The sequence below is a fragment of the Dipodomys spectabilis genome, unplaced genomic scaffold (assembly GCF_019054845.1).
Source record: "Dipodomys spectabilis isolate Male_0828 unplaced genomic scaffold, ASM1905484v1 ptg000069l, whole genome shotgun sequence".
Classification (NCBI taxonomy): Eukaryota; Metazoa; Chordata; class Mammalia; order Rodentia; family Heteromyidae; genus Dipodomys; species Dipodomys spectabilis.
In genome coordinates this window covers 20,097,542-20,118,069 of record NW_024870746.1, presented here as the reverse complement: position 1 = coordinate 20,118,069, position 20,528 = coordinate 20,097,542, and the positions used below count along the sequence as shown (strand labels likewise).

At 39.5% G+C, this 20,528-nt stretch overlaps 1 protein-coding gene across 2 annotated transcripts in view; it reads right to left on the bottom strand.

Moving 5' to 3' along the window:
• Positions 1 to 20,528, bottom strand: part of Kcnh1 (potassium voltage-gated channel subfamily H member 1) — a 313,617-nt gene that overhangs the window by 267,452 nt on the left and 25,637 nt on the right. For both annotated transcript variants that reach the window (XM_042682005.1, XM_042682007.1), the window contains exons 3-4: positions 16,258 to 16,364; positions 787 to 915 (exon numbers count right to left, since the gene is read on the bottom strand). In XM_042682005.1, the coding sequence (XP_042537939.1) occupies positions 787 to 915; positions 16,258 to 16,364 (236 nt within the window). The remainder of the gene's footprint in view (positions 1 to 786; positions 916 to 16,257; positions 16,365 to 20,528) is intronic.

The following is a 20,528-nucleotide window of genomic DNA, read 5'->3' as shown; positions in this document are numbered from 1 at the left end:
TTTTTTTTCTTTTTGCTTATGTGGTGCTGAGGAATCAAACCCAGGGCCTCCTGCATGCAAGGCAAGCGCTCTACCACTGAGCCACCTTCCCAGCCCAATCCAAATCCCTGAAAATATTATATCCCAGGAAGCTAGACCTCTTCAAGGATACTTTTTCCATTAATCCTGCCATCTCCTTTCCTAGATTTCCAATGGTATTTAAACACTCTATGCATGTGGTATGTCTCCAACTGTAGTTTGGGAGATGATTAAATGACCCCCTGTGGAAGTGTCACTCAAGACCCTGGCCTCATTAATTCCATGTTCATAATGAATTTACCACCCACAGAGTTCATTAAGTCAACTCCAGAGGTAGAGATGTGTTAACATCTGCTATAACAATCTTGAAGTGCTAGAACTCATCCAGCTCTAAGCAAGTTTATATATGCTAAGTCCAGTGGATATGGTCAGGACCTGCCCCATTTGAGCTACTAATATTCACCAGGTGAAAACCTGCAAAGGTTCTAATGATACCACATTTGCCCAACTGCTTTCCTCTATCATCATTCAAAAGGGTTAAATTTCAAAGGTCTAAAAAATAGACTAGATGCTTCAAGAAACAATTGTTTCTATCTTCTCTTAATATATTGAAGAATGGTACCATACTTTATCCAATACAAATTTAAGTTTAAATTTTGATCTTTGGGCAGGGATTGCCTTGGCAACCTCAAATTCTCTATAGCAAAATTTGCTACAGTCAAGGAAAATAAAGGTAAAAATGCATTTGTACAAGTCAGAATTACAAACCTTTGCATGAATCATCCTCAATTGGCTGTTTGAAAGCGGTTATATCACTGAAAGTGCAAAGAAATAAAACCACTTTATCCTGTTCGTTGCGAATTGGAGCAATTTTCACAAAGAACCACACAGGTGTCCCTGAAAGGAATATTAAAAGGTTGGTCAGTAATTTGCATTCTCATTGAATGGACTATAGAAGCAAAGTCTTGGGAATGAATAGGTACAAACATTAACTCATTTTTTAATGGTCCCATTCCTTCAGGTGCCAATGTATTACACCACTAATTTCTTTCTCTTTCTGAAATAACTTTTACAGTGACAACTCGGTGGGAATTTACTTCTGTTCAAATAATGTGGCATGTACTGAGCTCTTAACTGTCATAAGACAGTTAGGAAAGAGGTTTAAATTCCCACCTGACCTCATAAAAGAAATTTAGGTATAAAGACCTAGAGGCTTACCTGAGACCACATGGTGAATAGTAAAGAATTCAGATCAAGATAGACACAGCCAACCATGGTCAAAAGACCATGCAAGCTCAAGTTTCATGCTCTGTCCATTGCTAAAAGGCCCCCAGGTGAAAGTCCATTTAGAAAGTCCATCAGCCTTTCCCACATGTTCAATCAATTATATGTCAGAACTATCCTTCTATATCCCTCTCCCTAAAATGAAACGTCTAAAAGGTCCAATACAATGGCAAAGGGCAAGACATTGAGGAATGTCCCAGGATGCCCCTAGTAAAGCCTCCCCAAGAAAAGGATTCCAATTTGGACTGTGATCCCATTCATGCCTTAGGAAATACAATGAATGTTTAACTGCCTCTTCAGCTAAAGTGGAGGACAAACGAGTTCTTTATAGGCATTGCCCTCTTCCATGCAAGGAGGTAGGCGGCAGAACACATCTGATTGACTTCTCTATGGCTGAATTTCTCTTGCTCCGAAAAAAAAATAATTAAACATGGCAGCAAGGAGAACCTATTTATTCTGTGATATAAAATTAAATTAGACATAGAGTACTTTCTTATACCTCAGTTAATTAACAGCATCTAGCAGATAAGAACTTGCTAACAACATTATGATTTTTACATGCTATATCATAACCATTTTCAAATTAAAATCTAGTAACTATTTCACCATGTGGCTAAGTATTAGAGAGTTCCCTGTGTTCCAGGAACTGTGGTCAGCATGTCAGATAGATCATTTTATGTGATGAGCTATTGAACAGACAATTCACTGAATCTTGGATATGAGTTCCCAAAGGTCCCCTGGGTCTGTCTCTCTATCCTCAATCACATCAAACTCTGGACTGACATCTCTGAATAGCATTAGAATTAGATAATCTACCTTGACAAGAGCTAGCTTACAGATTTAGATACACCACTTATTTACACATAAGTATGAATAATCCTAAATGTACAGACAACAAACAGATCAAACGGAAATCATTCTTCTTAAATCTTGATTATCTGTATGTACATTCATAGTTAATTTTAATATCCTTTTTTAATTGAATAATTTTCAGCTGTCAGTTTCTAGGTACTCTAAGAAAACCAACATATATGTCACCCTAAGAAAAACATGTTTTGAAAGAAAAACACAATCCACCATTTTAAAAAGTCATACATGTGTCTATTGGCCATTCTTATTTCCTCTTCAGAAAAGTTTCTCTTTAAGTCTTTAGCCCACTTATTAATCGGGCAGTTGTTTCTTTGAAGATTTGTTGTTGGGGGATTTAATTTTGTGAGTTCTAAGTAAATTTTAGGTATGAGACCCTTGTCAGTTGTATGGCTAGTGAAGATCTTCTCCCAATCCATGGGCTTTCTATTGATCTTGCTTGCTATGTCCTTTGCCATGCAGAAGCTCTGCAGTTTTATGCAATCCCATTGATGTAAAGTGAAATGAACCCCAAGATAGGGACACAGATAAGGATACAGGTTGGCCCATTGTAACAATGATACATACAAGACACTGTGTTGAAAATGAACTGCACAACTTCTGGGGGAAGAGGAGACAGAGGAGTTGGGAAGGTGGGGAAGGAAGGGATATTAGGGAAAAACAAAGGCGGAGGTAACAATGCTTGATAGGAAATGTACTTATTACCTTATTCATGTAACTGTAACCCCTCTGTATAGTACCTTTACAATAAAAAATATATACCAAAAAAAGTCATACATAGCATTTTAAAAATCAAGTCATGATCTATGAATTACCCAGTTTTGTGAGATCTGTCTTGCTATTCCTCCTAGTCCCTCCTCCTCAGTTTCTATGGAATTTGCAACCATTTTCAAGGAAACAACAGAAAACTCAAAAGAAAACATCACAGCACTGGGCCTGCCCCCTTACAGCTCTCGGATGTATCCCAGCAGGTCAGACATTTTTTTAAAAAGCTAACAAATTTGAAAATCATTTCTTTTGCTCCAAACAATGCTTTGTGCACTTATTTTTCTGAGGAAGCCCAGAAAACACTGCTGATATATCAAACAAGGACTAAATCACATGAGCAGACCCTCTGCCATGATTTCCAATACCAGGAGCCTCATCTTACTGGAGCCCTCATTCCCATCCTCTTCACTGCTGCAGATTTACATGCAAGCCACTGCAGAGCACACCATCTGGGCCTGATGCCTGGGGACTTGTGCAGCTGGAACTGTGCCATCTACTCTTTATATTCCAACTACTGGGGTTGATGATGCTAACCCACATCTCTGTCTCTGACATCGTAAAATCTACCATATTAGTCATCTTGGGAGGCCTTTTTTTATGTTTCCACAGTTCGAGCTCACAACTGAAACTCTCCCCATTTTAACAGGTCAATCTGTTTAAATGTGACATTTCTCTTCACCAAACTGAATCCACTGCCCTCTCTGGAGATGTTTTTAATCAAACGCATAGTACTCCGATCATTCTCTTTCTGTACTTAAATATACACTGTGTGCCAAAATTCATAGTTGCCATACATTGTCTTTCAGTTCATCTTGAGCTGATCATCAGGACTTGTTGATGAAAGGAACTTTCTTTTCTCTGATCTAGTATTTTCTTCTGGAAGAACATCTTTTAATGTAACACTCTAGGTATTTTTCCCCTGAGTTTATAATTTAGGAGCCCAGAACTGGACATCTTCTTCTCTGTTCTGCACAGTCCTCCATTCTGTGAGAATTAGGAGGGAAAGCATAGAGCAGGGGTGATGGCTGGTGGGAAGATGAGCCTGCAGTTCCCCAATGCAACTTTTAAAAGGTAAATGAATCTATCTGTTAGTAGGATTCATTCCTACAGATATATTCTCCACAAATATAAACTAAACTGCTCTGCAGGACCAGCCTTATTGGTCATATGTTGTGATACTTTAACCTCTACTGGCCTGATTCCTGTGCTTCAGTTGGTTCTGATAATGGACAAGGAAAGAAAGTGCTATGTATTGCCCTCCTCAAATCTTAACTGAGAATTACTTCCTTAAGTATATCACAACCCGCTCTAAGAGCAGAGAGCCAATCTACTTTCCCTGTCTCAAGCATCCTGTGCCACTAGCCCAATGGCATCTAATCTAGTTTTATGCACAGAGTCACGTGAGGCCACCTCATCGTGCCCCTCCAGGAGGCATGGAATGTGCAACTTTAACAGGATGGGCCCTCTAGAAATACTTGCTGAGCTTCCTAGACAGACATCTTAGGTCCAGTGCCTTCAGACACTCAGACTTGACACTGTCTCAAATTATCCTCACCCAAATCATGTAGTAACACAAGGACAATGACTTAAATATTCATTTCTGAAACCCTTCCAGAAGAGAACATGAGTGCCTCCTAGGTGGCACAGGCCAGTAATTACAAATCTTTCCTCTTAAAAGCATAGTGTTCCACACTAAAGCTACCAGCACAACTATGTTTATCGCAGTATTATTCACCATAGGTAAGATATGGAACCAACCCAGATGCCCCTCAGATCAATGGATCAAGAAAATGTGATATATGTAGGTAAGTATGTATGTATGTATGTATGCAATGGAATTCTACGTGTCCATCAAAAAGAATGACACCATCCCATTTGTAAGGAAATGGAAAGACGTGGAAAACATCATATTAAGACTCAAAGAAACACAGGTCTCATGGTTTCCCTTATTTTCAATAATTAGTATATGTCTAGGATAATCTTAGCAGATGAGCAGAATAGCTCAATAGCTATGTACATATGACCATATGAGATGATGCTAAGAGGAATGAACTCCAAGACTTGGACACAAGATGTTTTTCTTTGTTGTTGTTCTTTTTAATGTACTATGTGACTTCTTGTTTCTTTTGTGTGATCTTCCCCCTATAGTTTATCCCCAGTTGTCACTGTTTTGATTTTGATACCCTGGTATCAACGTACAATACCCTGGTATTGTATGTACATTTATCTGAATTAGGAATGGGAAAGAGAGCAACAGAACGGTGAGACAAAGGACAAGGGAGGAACCAATGCAAGAGCGATACTCACAAGACAATATTTTGAAAATGATCTTTACAACTTGGGGAGGACAGATTGCGGGGGAGGGAAAGAGGGAGAAAAATAAGGGAAGGGGTAACAAGTTTGACAGGAAATATACTTATTACCTTACTACGTAACTGTAACCCCTCTGTACATCACTTTGACAATTTAAAAAAAGCAAACTGTTTTTATCCCCACCTCAATATATGAAACATTTGCTTCAAGTGAGAGTGAACTTAGAGCCTGGATATCCACCCATCTGCTTTCTCTCCCTCCTCCTCTAGATGCCCTAAGACACCCAGAAACCATCTTACGATGACAATGACTCTCTGCCAGTGGAGGGCAGGACAGGTGGCCCCCAGAGGTTCCTCTCAACCCAGATTTGGCAACAGGTCTATTCCACCAAAATAGTAGACAGAGAATCAATGTTCAAACATCCATGTACACATGAAGGAAAAAACAGAAAAACAAAATTTCTGCCTTTGCACACAAGCATCCACTATGAAAAGACAGAAATGCAAGCATCTGTTGTTCTGTTTCTATAAAAATAACAAGTCAATAGTAAATTCTCTATTTAAGGAAGATCAATATACAAATCCAGGAAGCACACTGCATCTAGTAGCACTACTGATGACAGATTCTGAGGCTGCTGCTGTGGGGAGGCTTTTTCCAGGCTAAGGATTCTGAAGGGGAAAAATTCCAGGTCGATCACCCCTTGCCAGTCACTCAGATTCTCATCCCTAAGGTAATTCCCTTAGGGAATACAGTAATGAACCCTACAACCTAACCTAGCTTTGGCATTCCTCGATCCTGGCATCCAGATAACAGGGTACAAGGCTCAGATATGAGAGAATTTTGGACCTCTATCAATCATTCACCTACCCCGGGCTTCCTCCCAGATTCTCTCTGTAATAGGTCTCTGTAATCGCATCAAGACCCTGTTCAACAGCAACAGAATAAACCAAGCCACAGTAATTGGCTCTTTGGAAGGGATGCATGGTACCAAGCCTTTCAGATGGGTCCAAAAACTAGACTTGAGAAAACAAACCAATTGATCTGGGGTCAACTTTATTAAGAAAAGTACAGATAGACAAAGACAGTACCAGGGAGAAGTATTGACCACTAGATATTAGAACATCTGAATTAGCATTCCAAAGCCCAGGATAAAGCCCTTTCCCTTCATTTGCTGTGTATCTTGGCCATCACAATTTAACTTTTCAACATCAGTTTCTCACTACCAAAATAGAGATAATAGATTTAAGGTTAAGTACAATTTTACAATTATACTGGAAGTCTTTAATACTACTTCTTTTCTTTCTTCATTTTAATTTTTTTTTCTTGTGAAGGTCCTGGGGCTTGATCTCAAAATATGAACATTGTTCTTGGGCGATTTTGCTTGAGACTATTGCTCTCTTTCACTTGCACCACAGCTCCATTTCCAGCTTTGTTGGTAGTTAATTGGAGATAAGAGTCTCAAGGACTTTCCTGCCTGGGTTGGCTTTGAACTGTGATCCTCAGATCTCAGCCCCCTAAGTAGCATGAGTCACCAGTGTTTGGTCATTTTAAATTCTTCATCTATGAGATCAAAATGCCCTTTCTCAGATAGGTTGTGAAGGATGGGTGAGAATGTTGAAAGGGATGGCATTGATCAAGATGTGTTATATTCATAAACTACTTTGTTAACTGGCAACTCTTTTGTACACTACTTAAAAATAATAAAAATGGGGGCTGGGGGTTTAGCCCAGCGGAAGGGCGCCCGCCTGGCGCGCGCAAGGCCCTGGGTTCGGTTCTCAGCCCTGGTTAAAAAATAATAATAAGATGAATGGATCCAAAAATTGTGGTATCTATACACAATGGAATATTATGCAGCCATTAGAAATGACAAAATAATGGCATTTGCAGGGAAATGGATGGAGCTAGAAGGAATCATGTTGAGCGAGGTAAGCCAAGAACGAAGAGACAAATGGTACATGGTCTCCCTGATAAGTGGATGCTAAATCCAAAAGGTTAGGTGATACGACAAAACTAACAGGACTTAAGAAACAAAGAACTCCCGCTCATCTGGTTGAACCACTACTAAATATCCCCATGCTGCTGATCACAAACATGGTATATAACATATGAACACTGTTATATATTACAGACTGTGGTAGACAATTTGCTCCAGGGAAGTTAGAATGAACTTGTGACTTTGAAATTATGTAATCATTTAATCACAATAAAAAAAAAAAGAACCTCGGGGAAGAGAGGGAGGGAGGGGATGGTAGGGGGAAAACAATGGAGGGGGTAACAATGTTCAAGAGGAAGTGTACTCATTACCTCACTCATGTAACTGTAACCCTCTGTATAGTAGCTTTACAATAAAATAAAATTAAAAATAATAATAATAATAATAATAAAAATGATAATAATAATAATAATAGTTTGTCACAAACTGACATGTTGAATTGAAATCCTTTTGTACATCTATTTAAGGAAAATCATTTTAAGTAATAAAAAATACAGGTCCTCACCCTTCTTACCTCATGGAGTAATTTGAATTACTTACAAAGGAATACATCTCAAAATGCTTAATGAAATTCTGCTTTATCTGAAGGGAAACAGCCCATTTACACCACATCAAGGGAAAAGCAAAAAAATTAATGTTTAAGCCTCAATGTAATTAAAGAACATAAAACAAAACCTAAATAAAGGGAGAGAATTACAGTGGTTGTAGATAAGAAGACTCAATTTTGTAGGACACCAAACCTCCCCATTTTATAAATCTAATGCAACTTCAGTCAGATCTGCACTATGTTTTGGGGTGTTTTTCCCAGGGTTTGATGAACTCAGAATCAACTCATAAAAAAAGGTATAAAAGAGCCAAGAAATTTTGGGAGGACTAATAATGGCAATATGTAATATGTATTTACCGAAGTAATTAAGAGTCATTGGTACTGTTCTCCAAACAAGCAACAATGACAATAGTAGCAATCACTTATTGAGCATTTGCAATGGGCCCAGACCCTGACATGCAAACATCTATTTCTCACAGCTCTGTAGGGTGGGTGGAAGAGCTACAATGTCATCACTCCTCTTGTCAGTACCAGGAATCCAAGTGAGAAAGAAGCTTAATCAAATTCACATAGAAAATAACTTACAAAAGGAAGTCCAGACAGAAACAAACCTATCCATGTGGGAGAATTTGGCCTGTGAAAGAAAAAGGATTTCAAACCAGAAAAGAAGAGCTGGGTTACTTGGTAAATAGTTCTAAGTAAGCAACTGGATGATAAATAAGAACACAACTTTACATAGTATAGAAAAATAGATTCCAAACAACTTAATGTTCTAAATATTTTACCACAACTATCAAGGTACTGGACAGAAACAATGGAAAAGTTTTTTTGATATTTAAGTAAGCAGAATTGCTTCCTGAGTATACTATAAAGCTGAAGACCATAAAGGAAAATACTGTCAGAAAGATTTTCATTCCTATAAGATTTTTAAAGTTGTTTAAAAGATAAAAGGAGCATCCGATGCAACTGAGTGACAGTACTTGACTAGCATATTCTAGGGTTTGATCCCTAGCAACACTAAATTAATAAACAGAGATCTAAATAAATAAAGAGAAAAAAAAGAAGTAGGAATTGCTTTTAATATGTACGTGATTTAGTATTAATATTCATCACATAATTAAGCAGCTCCTAAAAAATAAATAAAAATAAATAAATAAAAGCAACAGAGAAATTTCATTAAAAAATAATTAAGCAGCTCCTTTCATAAAGGGAAAAAACAAAAAGAAATCCAATGGTAAACAAGCAAAATAGTATTGCTTTACCTACTAGATTTGTCTCCACTACTAGACTGTCTATATCTCAGAGGCTTAGAGGATCTGGCCCAGGGCTAAACCTATCATAGGGAATCAATAAGCTCTTGGCCAGCAGCTTCTGCCATAAGTACTAGCTCAGCAGAACCACTGAAAGATGCTGTTCCTGGGCTTCTCAAACTGGAAACTTGATCCAGTGTTCCCAAAGGTTGGGCTAATAGCCACACCACAAATTATGCAGTCACATGCAAGGGAGTATTGTCCAGAAGGTATACTACTTTTACTCAAGGCTCACAAGTCTAGACTTTGTTGTTTGTTTGAAAATGGAAAATCCTATGGATAAACACAAGAGTGGGCAAGTAAATATTGACTGAATTAGTTCATTATTGTTAGCTAGTATAGATATAAGAAAACCATATAGCCTACTGAATGTAACTAATATTACAAAATCTAGAATCCTTTCAAATAATCCATCATTGAAGATATGAAATAATATATCCCACACACTTATTCCAAACCATACCATTGAAGCTTTTTGCTAATAACTCCTAAGCCCCCAAAAGATAGGAAACATTAACGTTTATCAATAGAAGATCCTTGACTATATTAAAGCATGTCCTTAGAAAAACTAAAGAATGAGAACTGCAGAAAAATCAAAACAATCTACTAGAAGCTTATGAATACCAGTTTAAACAAAATCACTAAAATTGAGTAGAATATGTGTGCCTAAAATCTGAACGATTAACATTAAGAGAGGTCATTTTAAATGGATAAAGACAAAAATGATTTAATCTCATCAGCATTAAAAACTTGGTACACAAAGAAATTAATTGTTAGCAGTTTGATAACTTCAAAGTTATGACATTCAATGTTGGTACAGTGAGTCAGACACTCATTCTACCACTGAACTTCAAAATGAAAGGCTACTTGACAAAAATGTCTCAAGAACCTGTCTTTGACAGCATTTTCAACTTCCAAAAAAATATTTCATAGCATCAGTAAAATATCATCATATGATGACATTCATCTCAACATTATTTTTAATAAAGAAAAGGAAGAATCAGGCACTAGTTGCTCACATTTATAATCCTAGCTACTCAGGAGGCTGAGATCTAAGGATCACTGTTCAAAGTCAGCCCAGGCAGGAAAGTCCATGAGACCCTTATCTCCATTTAACCACCAGAAAACCAGCTATGTTGCTGAGGCTCAAAGTGGCAAAGCACTAACTAGCCTTGAGCAAAAAAGAGTTCAGGGACAGAGATCAGGCCCTGAGTTCAAGCCCCACAACCAATCAAAAAATTAAAAAAAAGATAAAAAATTTAAAAAAAGAGAAGGGAAAGCCTTGTAAATACTCATCAATAGAGAAAGCATTAAGAAAATTCTTTTTTTTTTTTTGTCAATTGTGGGACTTGAACTCCGGGCTTGGGCACTGTCCTGGCACTCTTCAGCTCAAGGGAAGCACTCTACTGCTTAAGCCGTGGAGCCACTTCCGGTTTTCTAATGGCTTATTACAGATAAAAGTCTCACAAACATTCCTGCCCGAGCTGGCTTTGAACCATGATCCTCAGATCTCAGCCTAGGATCCTCAGATCTCAGTAGCTAGGATTACAGGTGTGAGCCACTGGCACCCAGCTAAGAAAATTCTTTCTAGTCAGACACACACACCAATAATCCCAGCACAAAGGAAACAGGCAGGGTGATCAGAGTCCACAATTAGCTGAGCAAAAATGAATGACCCTATCCAAAAAATAGCTAAAGCAAAAAAGAGCTGGAGCATGGCTCAAGTGGTAGAGTACCTGCTTAGCAAGTACCAAGCCCTGAGTTCAAACCCCAGTGTGGCCAAATAAAAGAAAGAAAGAGCTGGGTGCTGGTAGCTCAGGCCTGTAATCCTAACTACTTCAGAGGCTGAGACTTAAGGAATGTGGTTCAAAGCCAGCTCAGGAAGGAAAGTCTGTGAGACGCTTATCTCCACTGACCTACCAAAAAAGCCAGAAGTGGTTTTCAAGTGGTAGAATATTAGCTTTAAGCCAAGGAAATGGACCTGTACAAAAAAAAAAAAAAAAAAAAAAAAAAGGCAGGCAGGAAGGAAGCCAGGCAAGCAAAAGATTAAATAAATACATGATTTTAAATTGTACATATGTGTCAAAAATCCAGGACTTGTACCCCCCCCAAAAAAGGCAGGTAGGAAGGAAGGCAGGCAAAAGATTAAATAAATAAAAATAAATAATAAATGATAAATTAAATTGTACATAGGTGTCAAAATCTCAGACAACTTGGGAAACATACCAGAAAGTTAATAGTATAATAATATGTCTCTGAGCATTTAGGGTGATTTTCTTTATATTTTTTTCAAGTATTCTCTGATTTAAAAAAAAAGAATTTAGAAATTGGAGACAAAAATACTATTTTAGATGGTGACATTTAACTTTGTAAAATCTCAGTAAGGTAGATTTTTCTTTGATGGGGCAATAAGCTGCTTTAAAGGAATAGAAGTTTTACTCTAAGGAACTTTGAAGTTGGCGAGCACAAACTCTCCTCCACAGCGGTGAAGAAGGAATCCCATCTTCCTCTCTTCTGAGCCAATCTTGTTCAGTCACTTGTACCCTTGGATGTCCCTGGGCACTGTGACCCACACACCGTTCACCCCCCACTTCTGATGCTCTCAACTTGAAATCACACATAATTTTCTTTCCCCTATCTATCTATTTCTTGGTGACTACCAAGTTCCTTCCGAAGTGACTCCACAAACCTTCACCCAACAGCCCCTCTGCATCGTGTCTGGCTCCTACCTAACTCCTAGCATATTTTTGCCTGAGGCCAGAAGTTGTGTTCCTACCCGGAAGTACAGGGCTTCCACTTCCAGAACTCTGTAAATTGAGGAAAGAGCCAGACAGTGTGACCCTTTGATACAGGTATTCCCAGCCTCTTCTATTGTTCATTGGACAATGATGTTAAATATCTCTTCCACAGGTCCCCAGGGTGCTTCCTAATGTGCCCCTCTGTCTCCTCATTGGCTACGCTCCATTCTGTCTCCACCCTCCATCCAGCTAGAGACATCTGAAATCTGATGATATGCTCACACCACTTAAGAGTCGCCTAACCTCTTCTAACCTCTTACCCCCGACTGGCTGAGCTTAAATGACCTAACACTTTCCAAATTCTTTAACTTTGCCCTTCCTAATCACTCTTCAGCCTCGTGTGTTTATGTGTTTATTTATGTGGTGAACTTTGATGGAGCACTTCATAAATACCAGGCAGTGCACTGGGTCCAAGGGATACAGCTGTGGAAGATGCATACCTTGCAGGCATGGAAGCCAATCTTCCCTACAGCTACTTTCTCTCCTGGCTACTCAGGGGTGCAACATGTGGATCACTTGGGAACAGAACCTCAGGCTCCGCCCCATACTCACTCTATAGGCTAATGTGTTGCTATTCACAGGTGAACATCAAAGACTGAGAAGCATTGCTGTGTGTCTCACCAACCTCTTGCCCTCTCTCTCCTACTGCCCTTTCTATATGCACTTCATCAGCCAGGGATACTCTCTGCCCAGGAATTCACAGAGAGCACTATATTAATACATAGTCTGTTTAAAGCACACAGGCACCATATCATTTACTTTCAGCCTTGCACCTCCTCATAAGCATTCATGTTTATTTTTGAAGGGGGGGATAATAGGTCTCACCTACTGACCTTGTCTGTTCACCCAGCTAATTAGCATGCTTTAGGACCAAGATTGGACACCTGTCTTGAAAAGAATGTGTGGAAAATCCATCCTTTTTTTTTTTTTTGTCAGTTGTGGTGTTTGATCTTTAGACCTGGGCACTGTCCCTCAGCTCTTCAGCTCAAGGCCAGTGCTCTACCACTTGAGCCACAGCACACTTCGTTTTCTGGTGGTTAATTGGAAATAAGAGTGTCAGGGACTTTCCTGCCCGGGCTGGCTTTGAACCTTAATCATCAGATCTCAGCCTCCAAAGTAGCTAGGATTACAGGCGTGAGCCACCAGTGCCTGGCTCCTTTTTTTTTTTTTTTTTAATCAATGCTTACACATCAATGATCCCAGTGTGGTGAGCAGGCCAACCTTGAAATCTCTACTCCCAATTAAACAGTATAACAGCAAGAGTGAGGCCCAACCTTTGGACCTCACTCATGTCTTGGTTGTATGCTGTCTTTCACCTTTCTATCCTGCCTTTGCTTTGCTTTATTAATAAACTTTCTTGGTCTCTACCTCTATGTGTTCTAAAATTCCTTTTTTGCAGTAACATCACAAATTCTGTACCGTAGGGCCAGGCAGAAGCCTCCTCCCTTTAGGAGACCTCCACCCTGAAGCATTGCTGATCTCACAACAATGTCCCCATCAAGGAACTTATGGCTGTGTACTATGGATTCTGTGCCCACTCTTGCAAGTGTTGTAAGAGCAGATATTATATATGCCTTTTCATAACTGCATGCCTGGGAATAAGCCCAGTCTCTCATATAGCTGGTCAATGAAAATATCCAAAGCAATTGTATCATTCCAAGGCTTATCAAATAATATAAAGTTTCTGTATTTTTCAGGAGAAGAGGAGAGATGGGGAGGAAATTGATCAGCAGCGATCCTAAGAAGAAATCAACACTGTCTTCATCATTTCCTGGATTTCCTGCTCCATACTTCATGTACAAAGTGAGCTCATACATAGTGTCTGCTGGCCCATTGGGACAACTCTGTAAATTACAAAGAGAAGCTCCTTCCTAGCATAGGAAGAACTGAGTGTATGGAGGGTTTAGCAAGCTACTCTGCATGAAAAGAGCAGCCTGCGACTATGTGTTAAGCATGCCTTGCGCCCACAGTTAGACTAACAAAAATGGCCACAAAGAAAACATTGCACATAAGATCCTGGCCCAATATGAGCTCAGATGAGGAATTTAATTTTCAGCCATACCTACACAGAACTTAGAGAATCAAGCTCCAGTCAGGATGTAGGCTTTTTTGCCCAAGGCTAATGCTCAACCACTTGAACCACAACTCCACTGACCACTTGAACCACAACTGGGACTTTGGGCTTCTTGATGGTTAATTGAAGATAAAAGTCTCATAGATATTTCTGCCCTAGCTGACTTCAAACTGTAATCCTCAGCCTTCTGAGTAATTAGAATTATATGTATGAGCCACTAGTACCCAGAAAGAATCAATAATATTTTAAAGTGTTGAATTATTCCCTACATAGTTTTCTTTCTAAAGTTGAAGACTAAGGTTTAAAAAATGGGTTACTCTTGAAAAGCTTTAACATGAACCACAAATGACAGCCCTGTGCTAGACTGACATATGATACTGGAGACTGCCATTGGTCCCTCAGCAACCCCACTACACCACCACAGAGAGGAGAGGTGCTGGCTGTACAGCCCATAGGTTGAACTAGGTGATTTCCATGGATAGTTGTCTTCTTAAAGTACAGAGTTTCCAAAGCCAGAATCACTTCCAGTGCACTAAGATGCTAACCATGTATGACCTGTAGTTCAGAGACAGCTGGAGCCCAGCTAAACCTTCTCTACTATTTCCTACTTCCTCTAGGACATATGCCCACTAGAGAAAATGGTAAGTTAAATTATTAACCATTTAAATTATGTTTGAAGCTTCTCACTCCCTTTTGTGCCAAATGAGTAGAGTAGAATTTGGGCAAGTTCAATAGCCTAATGAGACTTAGACACAAAACACAAATGCAAGACATCTTTGTTCGTTTGTTTGTTTTCTTGTACCAGTTCTGGGGCTTGAACTCATGGCCTGGGTACTGTCTCACGCTTCTTTTTGCTCAATCTAGTGCTCTACCACTGAGCCATAGCTCCACCTCTGGCTTTTTCTGAGTAGTTTACTAAAAGTAAGAGTCTCATGGACTGTCCTGCCTGGGCAGGCTTCAAACCATAATCTTCAGATCTCAACCTCCTGAGTAGCTAGGATGACAGGCATAAGCCATCAGCACCCAGCTGCAAGGCATTCTTTATGTGATCCACCTACCAATTAGCATTCTGTGTCATGGGGCAAGTCACATTGTTCAGTACATAAAGCTACCCATGTGGAAAACCACTTGTTCTCTCTATTAACTCAGGGCACATGTGCCCATGTCTTCTTTCTGAGAAAGCCACTGCATGCAGGCTCCTGGTAAGAGCTGCTGCTTGGTATTGGGTTCCCTCAAGGTGGAAGGACCATACAGAATCCCTCCCAGTCCTCTACCTCATTGCTCCCATAGCTAATAGCAGGGCAGGAAAAGGTCTATTGGTTGGGAGAGTACATTAAAGCAAGGCTACCACTCCAGTGCAAAATCTGCATACAGAAACTGTCCCCTTGGACTCGTTGATAGCCAAAACTCATCTCTCACAGCACAGGCCAAGTAAATGGTTCTCTCAGATGCCTGCTCCGACATTCCAGACAGGGGGAAAGGGGAGATAAAAGCAGTATGTGCCCTTTGCTTTCCAGAGCAAAACATCACCCAAGTCTGAATGCCATCCAATAAACACTTCTCCTCGTGTGCCATCTGGACCACTCTGGAAATATTCTATTGAACCAACAGCCTGCCAGTCAGCCCTACATAGAAAGAGTTGAATTTATTTTTTGCAAACAAAATGGTGTTTTTAAAACAGAAATAAAGTACTATTCAATACTCTTAGAATCTTTCTCATTCCCATGTGGTTCCTCTTCCATACTTACTGGTATAGCTATCTACAACAACAACAACAACAAAAAACATGTTTTATGCTTGAGTATAACTACAGACCTAAAAACCTCACTAACAAATTTTGTGGAAGTCATTATAACCAAAACAAATACAGCTGACAATGTACTGCTGTCAAGAGTATCTCCTGAGGCGATCAAAACAAACTTTCATCAGAAAGTCTTAATTAGGCACCTAGGGGTATTACTATACAAGGAGCTGTGGAAGATAAATAGAAAGATGGATTGGACAAAGCTTCTGCCCCACCTCTTCGCTCCCCCTGGAAGAAGTCATAAGTAAACCAATAGGAAAACAATAACTCTGGCAATAAAAAAGATGAAGTCCTAATTGGTTAGTGACAGGAACCTCATCAAACGTTCCCGTGAGTAACTTGGATATACTTAGGCTTCAGAAAACTTCATTTCACTGATGAAAGAGAAACAAACACATGATAGTAACAGAAGTGGAAGAGATAGTCTACTATTCCAAATACATAAAGGTGTGGCTGAGAATGGCCATAATGGAATACTCACTGTTCTTCTTGTACATCAAAATTTCAAAGGAATTCATCTCATAATTCTCAAAGGTTTGCCGCACTTTTTCAATTGTATCTTTATCAGTCAGCTCACCATACATAAAACTGCAAATCAACCAAAGACTTCAAGTTAGTAAATCAACAAATACTGTTCTATAAGCGGGTATTAAATATCAGTTCTACTCTAGATCCAGCATTGCGATACGCACTATAGAACATATGTGTGCGCACACACATACACACACATGCACACATACATACAGTGAAAACATTTTTGAAACAAAAGAAGACTTACTGATTTAACTATGAAAAAGATTCCATCCCTGCCCTCCAAAAATATAAGTCCAATAAGAAACATACACTTGAAAGTACTAGTAATCAGTATGATTAATGTTATGGAGGTAGCACACATAGCATAGCCACAAAACACTCTGGTTGACCTGAGAAGGCTTCCTCAAAGTAAGGGAAAAGAGATCTAAAAAGCAGAGGGCCAGATAGATACCAGTGGCTCATGTCTATAACCCTAGCTATTCAGGAGATTGAGATCTGAGAACTGCAATGTGAAGCCAGCCCAGGCAAGAAAGTCTGTGAGACTTATCTCCACCAAACACTGGAAGTGAAACTGTGGCTTTTTTTTTTTTGCTCAGGATGAAAATTCAAGAGCACAAAGCTATCTCTCAATGGAGCTGGGAAGCTCAGTTCTCTGACGGCTGCCCATGGGCTCAGCAATCACACCCCAACCGCCTGTGGTCCTGGGCAAGCAAACGCTGCAGGAATCACTCTTCAAGCTTAGGTAATGCAGAAACAGGGACATGGTTCCTAAACCATACACTTCCCATCTTCTGAATCTGTGAATACCAAACAGAAGCTAAGTTTATTTTAACTCACCAACATTCACAGCTACAAAGAACCTCAGAGGTTCTGAATTCCAATTCCTGACCAAAAGTTGAATCAAACACTATACTTTACTTGATACTGGAATACCTTGGGCTCACCAGGGCTTTCTAATTCAGGCAACTTACTTAAAAGATCGCTAGCTTCTGACTTTATGAGTGTGTCTCTTTTGTTATTTTATGGCCTTCCTCAAACCATTGAGATGTGATTATTTGTGGTTGTTCTTGGGTGTTTCCCATATTGTACTCTGCTTTGGGACTGTGCTCTTGACCTATATATCAGGAAAAAAGGAAACTGAGCCTGTTAAAATATTTTTTAAAAGAATAGAGCCAGGCATGGGAGTTCAAATGTAATCCCATTTACTCAAGAAACTTGAAACAGGATTGCGATTTGAGGCCAACTGGCAGAGGCCTAGAGGGAAGAGAGGTAGCCTACCCATGTCAACCAAGAAAAAGTTGGAGACAGTGATGCACACCCATCATCTCAGTTATGCAGGAAGCATAAATAGGAGGATCAACATCCAGGCTAGCAAAAAAATTTTGAAAACAAGGGAATCCATTTGGAGCCCCATACTATAATAACTGCCTTCTGAGAAGACTCCTCTGTTAAATTCTTCTTTCTTTGAGGTCCCTTTCCAAATAGTCTCACTACTTTCTTTTTATGGCTTTCATTTCAATTTCAAATAAACTTCTCTTTTTGCTTTTTTATAAAAGAATAAAGTGCCAGGCATCGGTGGCTCATGCTTGTAATCCTAGCCACTCAGGAGGTTGAGATCTGAGGACTGTGGTTCAAAGCCAGCTAGGGCAGGAAAGTGTGTGAGATTCTTATCTCCAATTAACCACTAGAAAACCAGAAGTGGTGCTGTGGCTCACGTGATAGAGCACTCTCCTTGAGCTGAAATGCTGAGGGACAGTGCCCAGGCCAAGAGTTCAAGGCCCACAACTGACAAAAAAAAAAAGAATGAAAGCACAAAGTGTCTGGAAGCATGACTCATGTGGTAGAATACCTCCTGCCTACAAGGACTCATTGCAAAAAAAAAAAAAAAAAAATAGAATAGGTCAAGAATAAATGATCCCCGTTGAGAACAAGAAGGTTCGTCCTCTTCTTCATGAGTTAATTTTCTAGATAAGCAAGCTCTCTTTAAATGAGTATTGGTACACATGTGATAGCCATTTTCTTCATCAGATCCCTGCAATATTGGGATAGTTCATTTATGGAAAACTTCACAATTACATCAGTTTTGACCAGTTTTTTCATTTAATGGTAAGTATATGAATGTAGTATATGAATGTCTACATGAATGTAGACATTGCAGGTAACTACAATTCATAAGAAAAAGAAACCAATTCCTGAGCTACCAGGAACATAACACAAAGATGTGTTTATTCCTAGGTAAATAACACAGTCAAGTCGTTGAATACATTGCCTAAAACTGGTATTTAAAATAAGCTGGAAATCAGAGATTTCATCTGCTTTCCTAAGCATGCCTAATTATAGCCAATAAGAAGAAAGGTAAGGACATGATGTTCAGGTCACACTAAAAAGTGACGTTATCTCTCAGAGGATTTGTTAATTGTATATGTGCAATCCAGCTGCAGGTGAATATGCAGATGTGAAATGTACAGACACTTCAGTGGAAAGCAGCACATTAATATAAGAGGATTCAATTGCATGTAGAATAATTTCTAAATCGTTGACAGATGGGGATAAAAATATCAAATCTTCCACATGTCAGTCTTAAACTTTAAGATCACTAAGACATTTTCTAAACATTTAATCGTTTTCACCAAACTAAAATCATTTTTCTGACTTAGCACATGACAGTATCATTTTGAGAAACAGAAAATTATGACTAGCTGGTCAGGCTTCATGGATGTTCATTTCTTGACTTAACATGCTGGGAAAAATGATTCAACTTCATGCAAATACCTGTGCAGAGAGAAGTCTGAAGAAGATTAAGAGCTGCCAAAACCTATGCTGAGCGGAGATCTTTGCCAGGTCACTGCTGAGGGATGGATGCCTGGCAGGAAGCAGGCTACATGCCCAGCTCAACACCTTGAAGATGCTTTGAAAGAGATTTGCTAACACCCAGGCCCAAGGGTACAGCTTGGTTAGTCTCCATATCAAATACACAAGCTGTGTTGTTAATGCAATTTGCTAAGAGATCAGAACATTGTAACTGCACAGATTACCAGGCAACAAAATATTGGTTCTCTTCTCTTTTTCTGGAATAAAGAATTTTGAAGGCAAGTAGCTTCTACTTGTAATCTTTGCTATTCAGGAGGCTGAGATCTAAGGCTCATGGTTGGAAGCCAGTCAAAGCAAGGAAGTCCATGAGACTTTATCTCCGGTTAACTACCAAAAAGCTAGAAATGGTGCTGTAGATCAAGTGGATGGAAAAAAGTCTAAAGAATAGAGTCTAGGCCCTGAGTTCTAGCCCCAGCACAAAGAGAAAGAAAGAAGGCCCCAGGGGGTAATAAACGAAGGGAGAGAGGGAGAAGGAAAAGAAAAGACAAGAGAGGGGAGGAAGGAAGGAAGGAAGGAAGAAAGGAAGGAAGGAAGGAAGGGAAGGCAGGCAGGGAAGGCAGGCAGGGAGGGGGGAGGGAGGGAGGGAAGGCAGGCAGGCAGGGAGGGAGGAAAGAAAAGAAGAGAAAAGAAAAGAAAAAAAAGAAAGAATTTTGACTGAGGAAAATATTAACAAAATCCTTGTTTCACCAGGTATTGATGGTTCATGCCTATTATCCCAGCTGCTCAGGAGGCTCAGATCTGAAGATCACAGTTCAAAACCAGCCAGGAGCCGGGTGCTGGTGGCTCACACCTGTAATCCTAGCTACTCAGAAGGCTGAGATCTGAGGATTGCGGTTCAAAGCCAGCCTGGGCAGGAAAGTCCATGACACTCTTATCTCCAATAAACCACCAGAAAAACCAGAAGAGGTACTATGGCTCAAGCAGTAGAGCGCTCACCTTGAGCAGAAGAGCTAAAGGACAGTGCCTAGGCCCAGAGTTGAAGCCCAAGACTGGAAGAAAAAAAAAAAACAGCCAAGCAGGAAAGTCTCATCTCCAATTAATCACCAGGAAACCAGAAGTGGGGCTGTGGTTCAAAGTGGTAGAGTGCTAACATTGAACAAATAGAGCTCAGGGACAGTGCTCAGGCCCTGAGTTCAAACCCACAAAAAATAAAATTTAAAGAAATAAAAATCGTTAGTCTTCTCTAAAATGCTTGTAATTTTTTTCATTTAAACATCTAAACTATGATTTCATTTGCAATTCATTTTATTTGCTCCTCTAACTTTCACATGTAATTCACTCTAAAATCTCATAAACTTCTGAGGTCACATTTTATAGATAAAATGGCTTATCTGAGTTTTTCTGGGT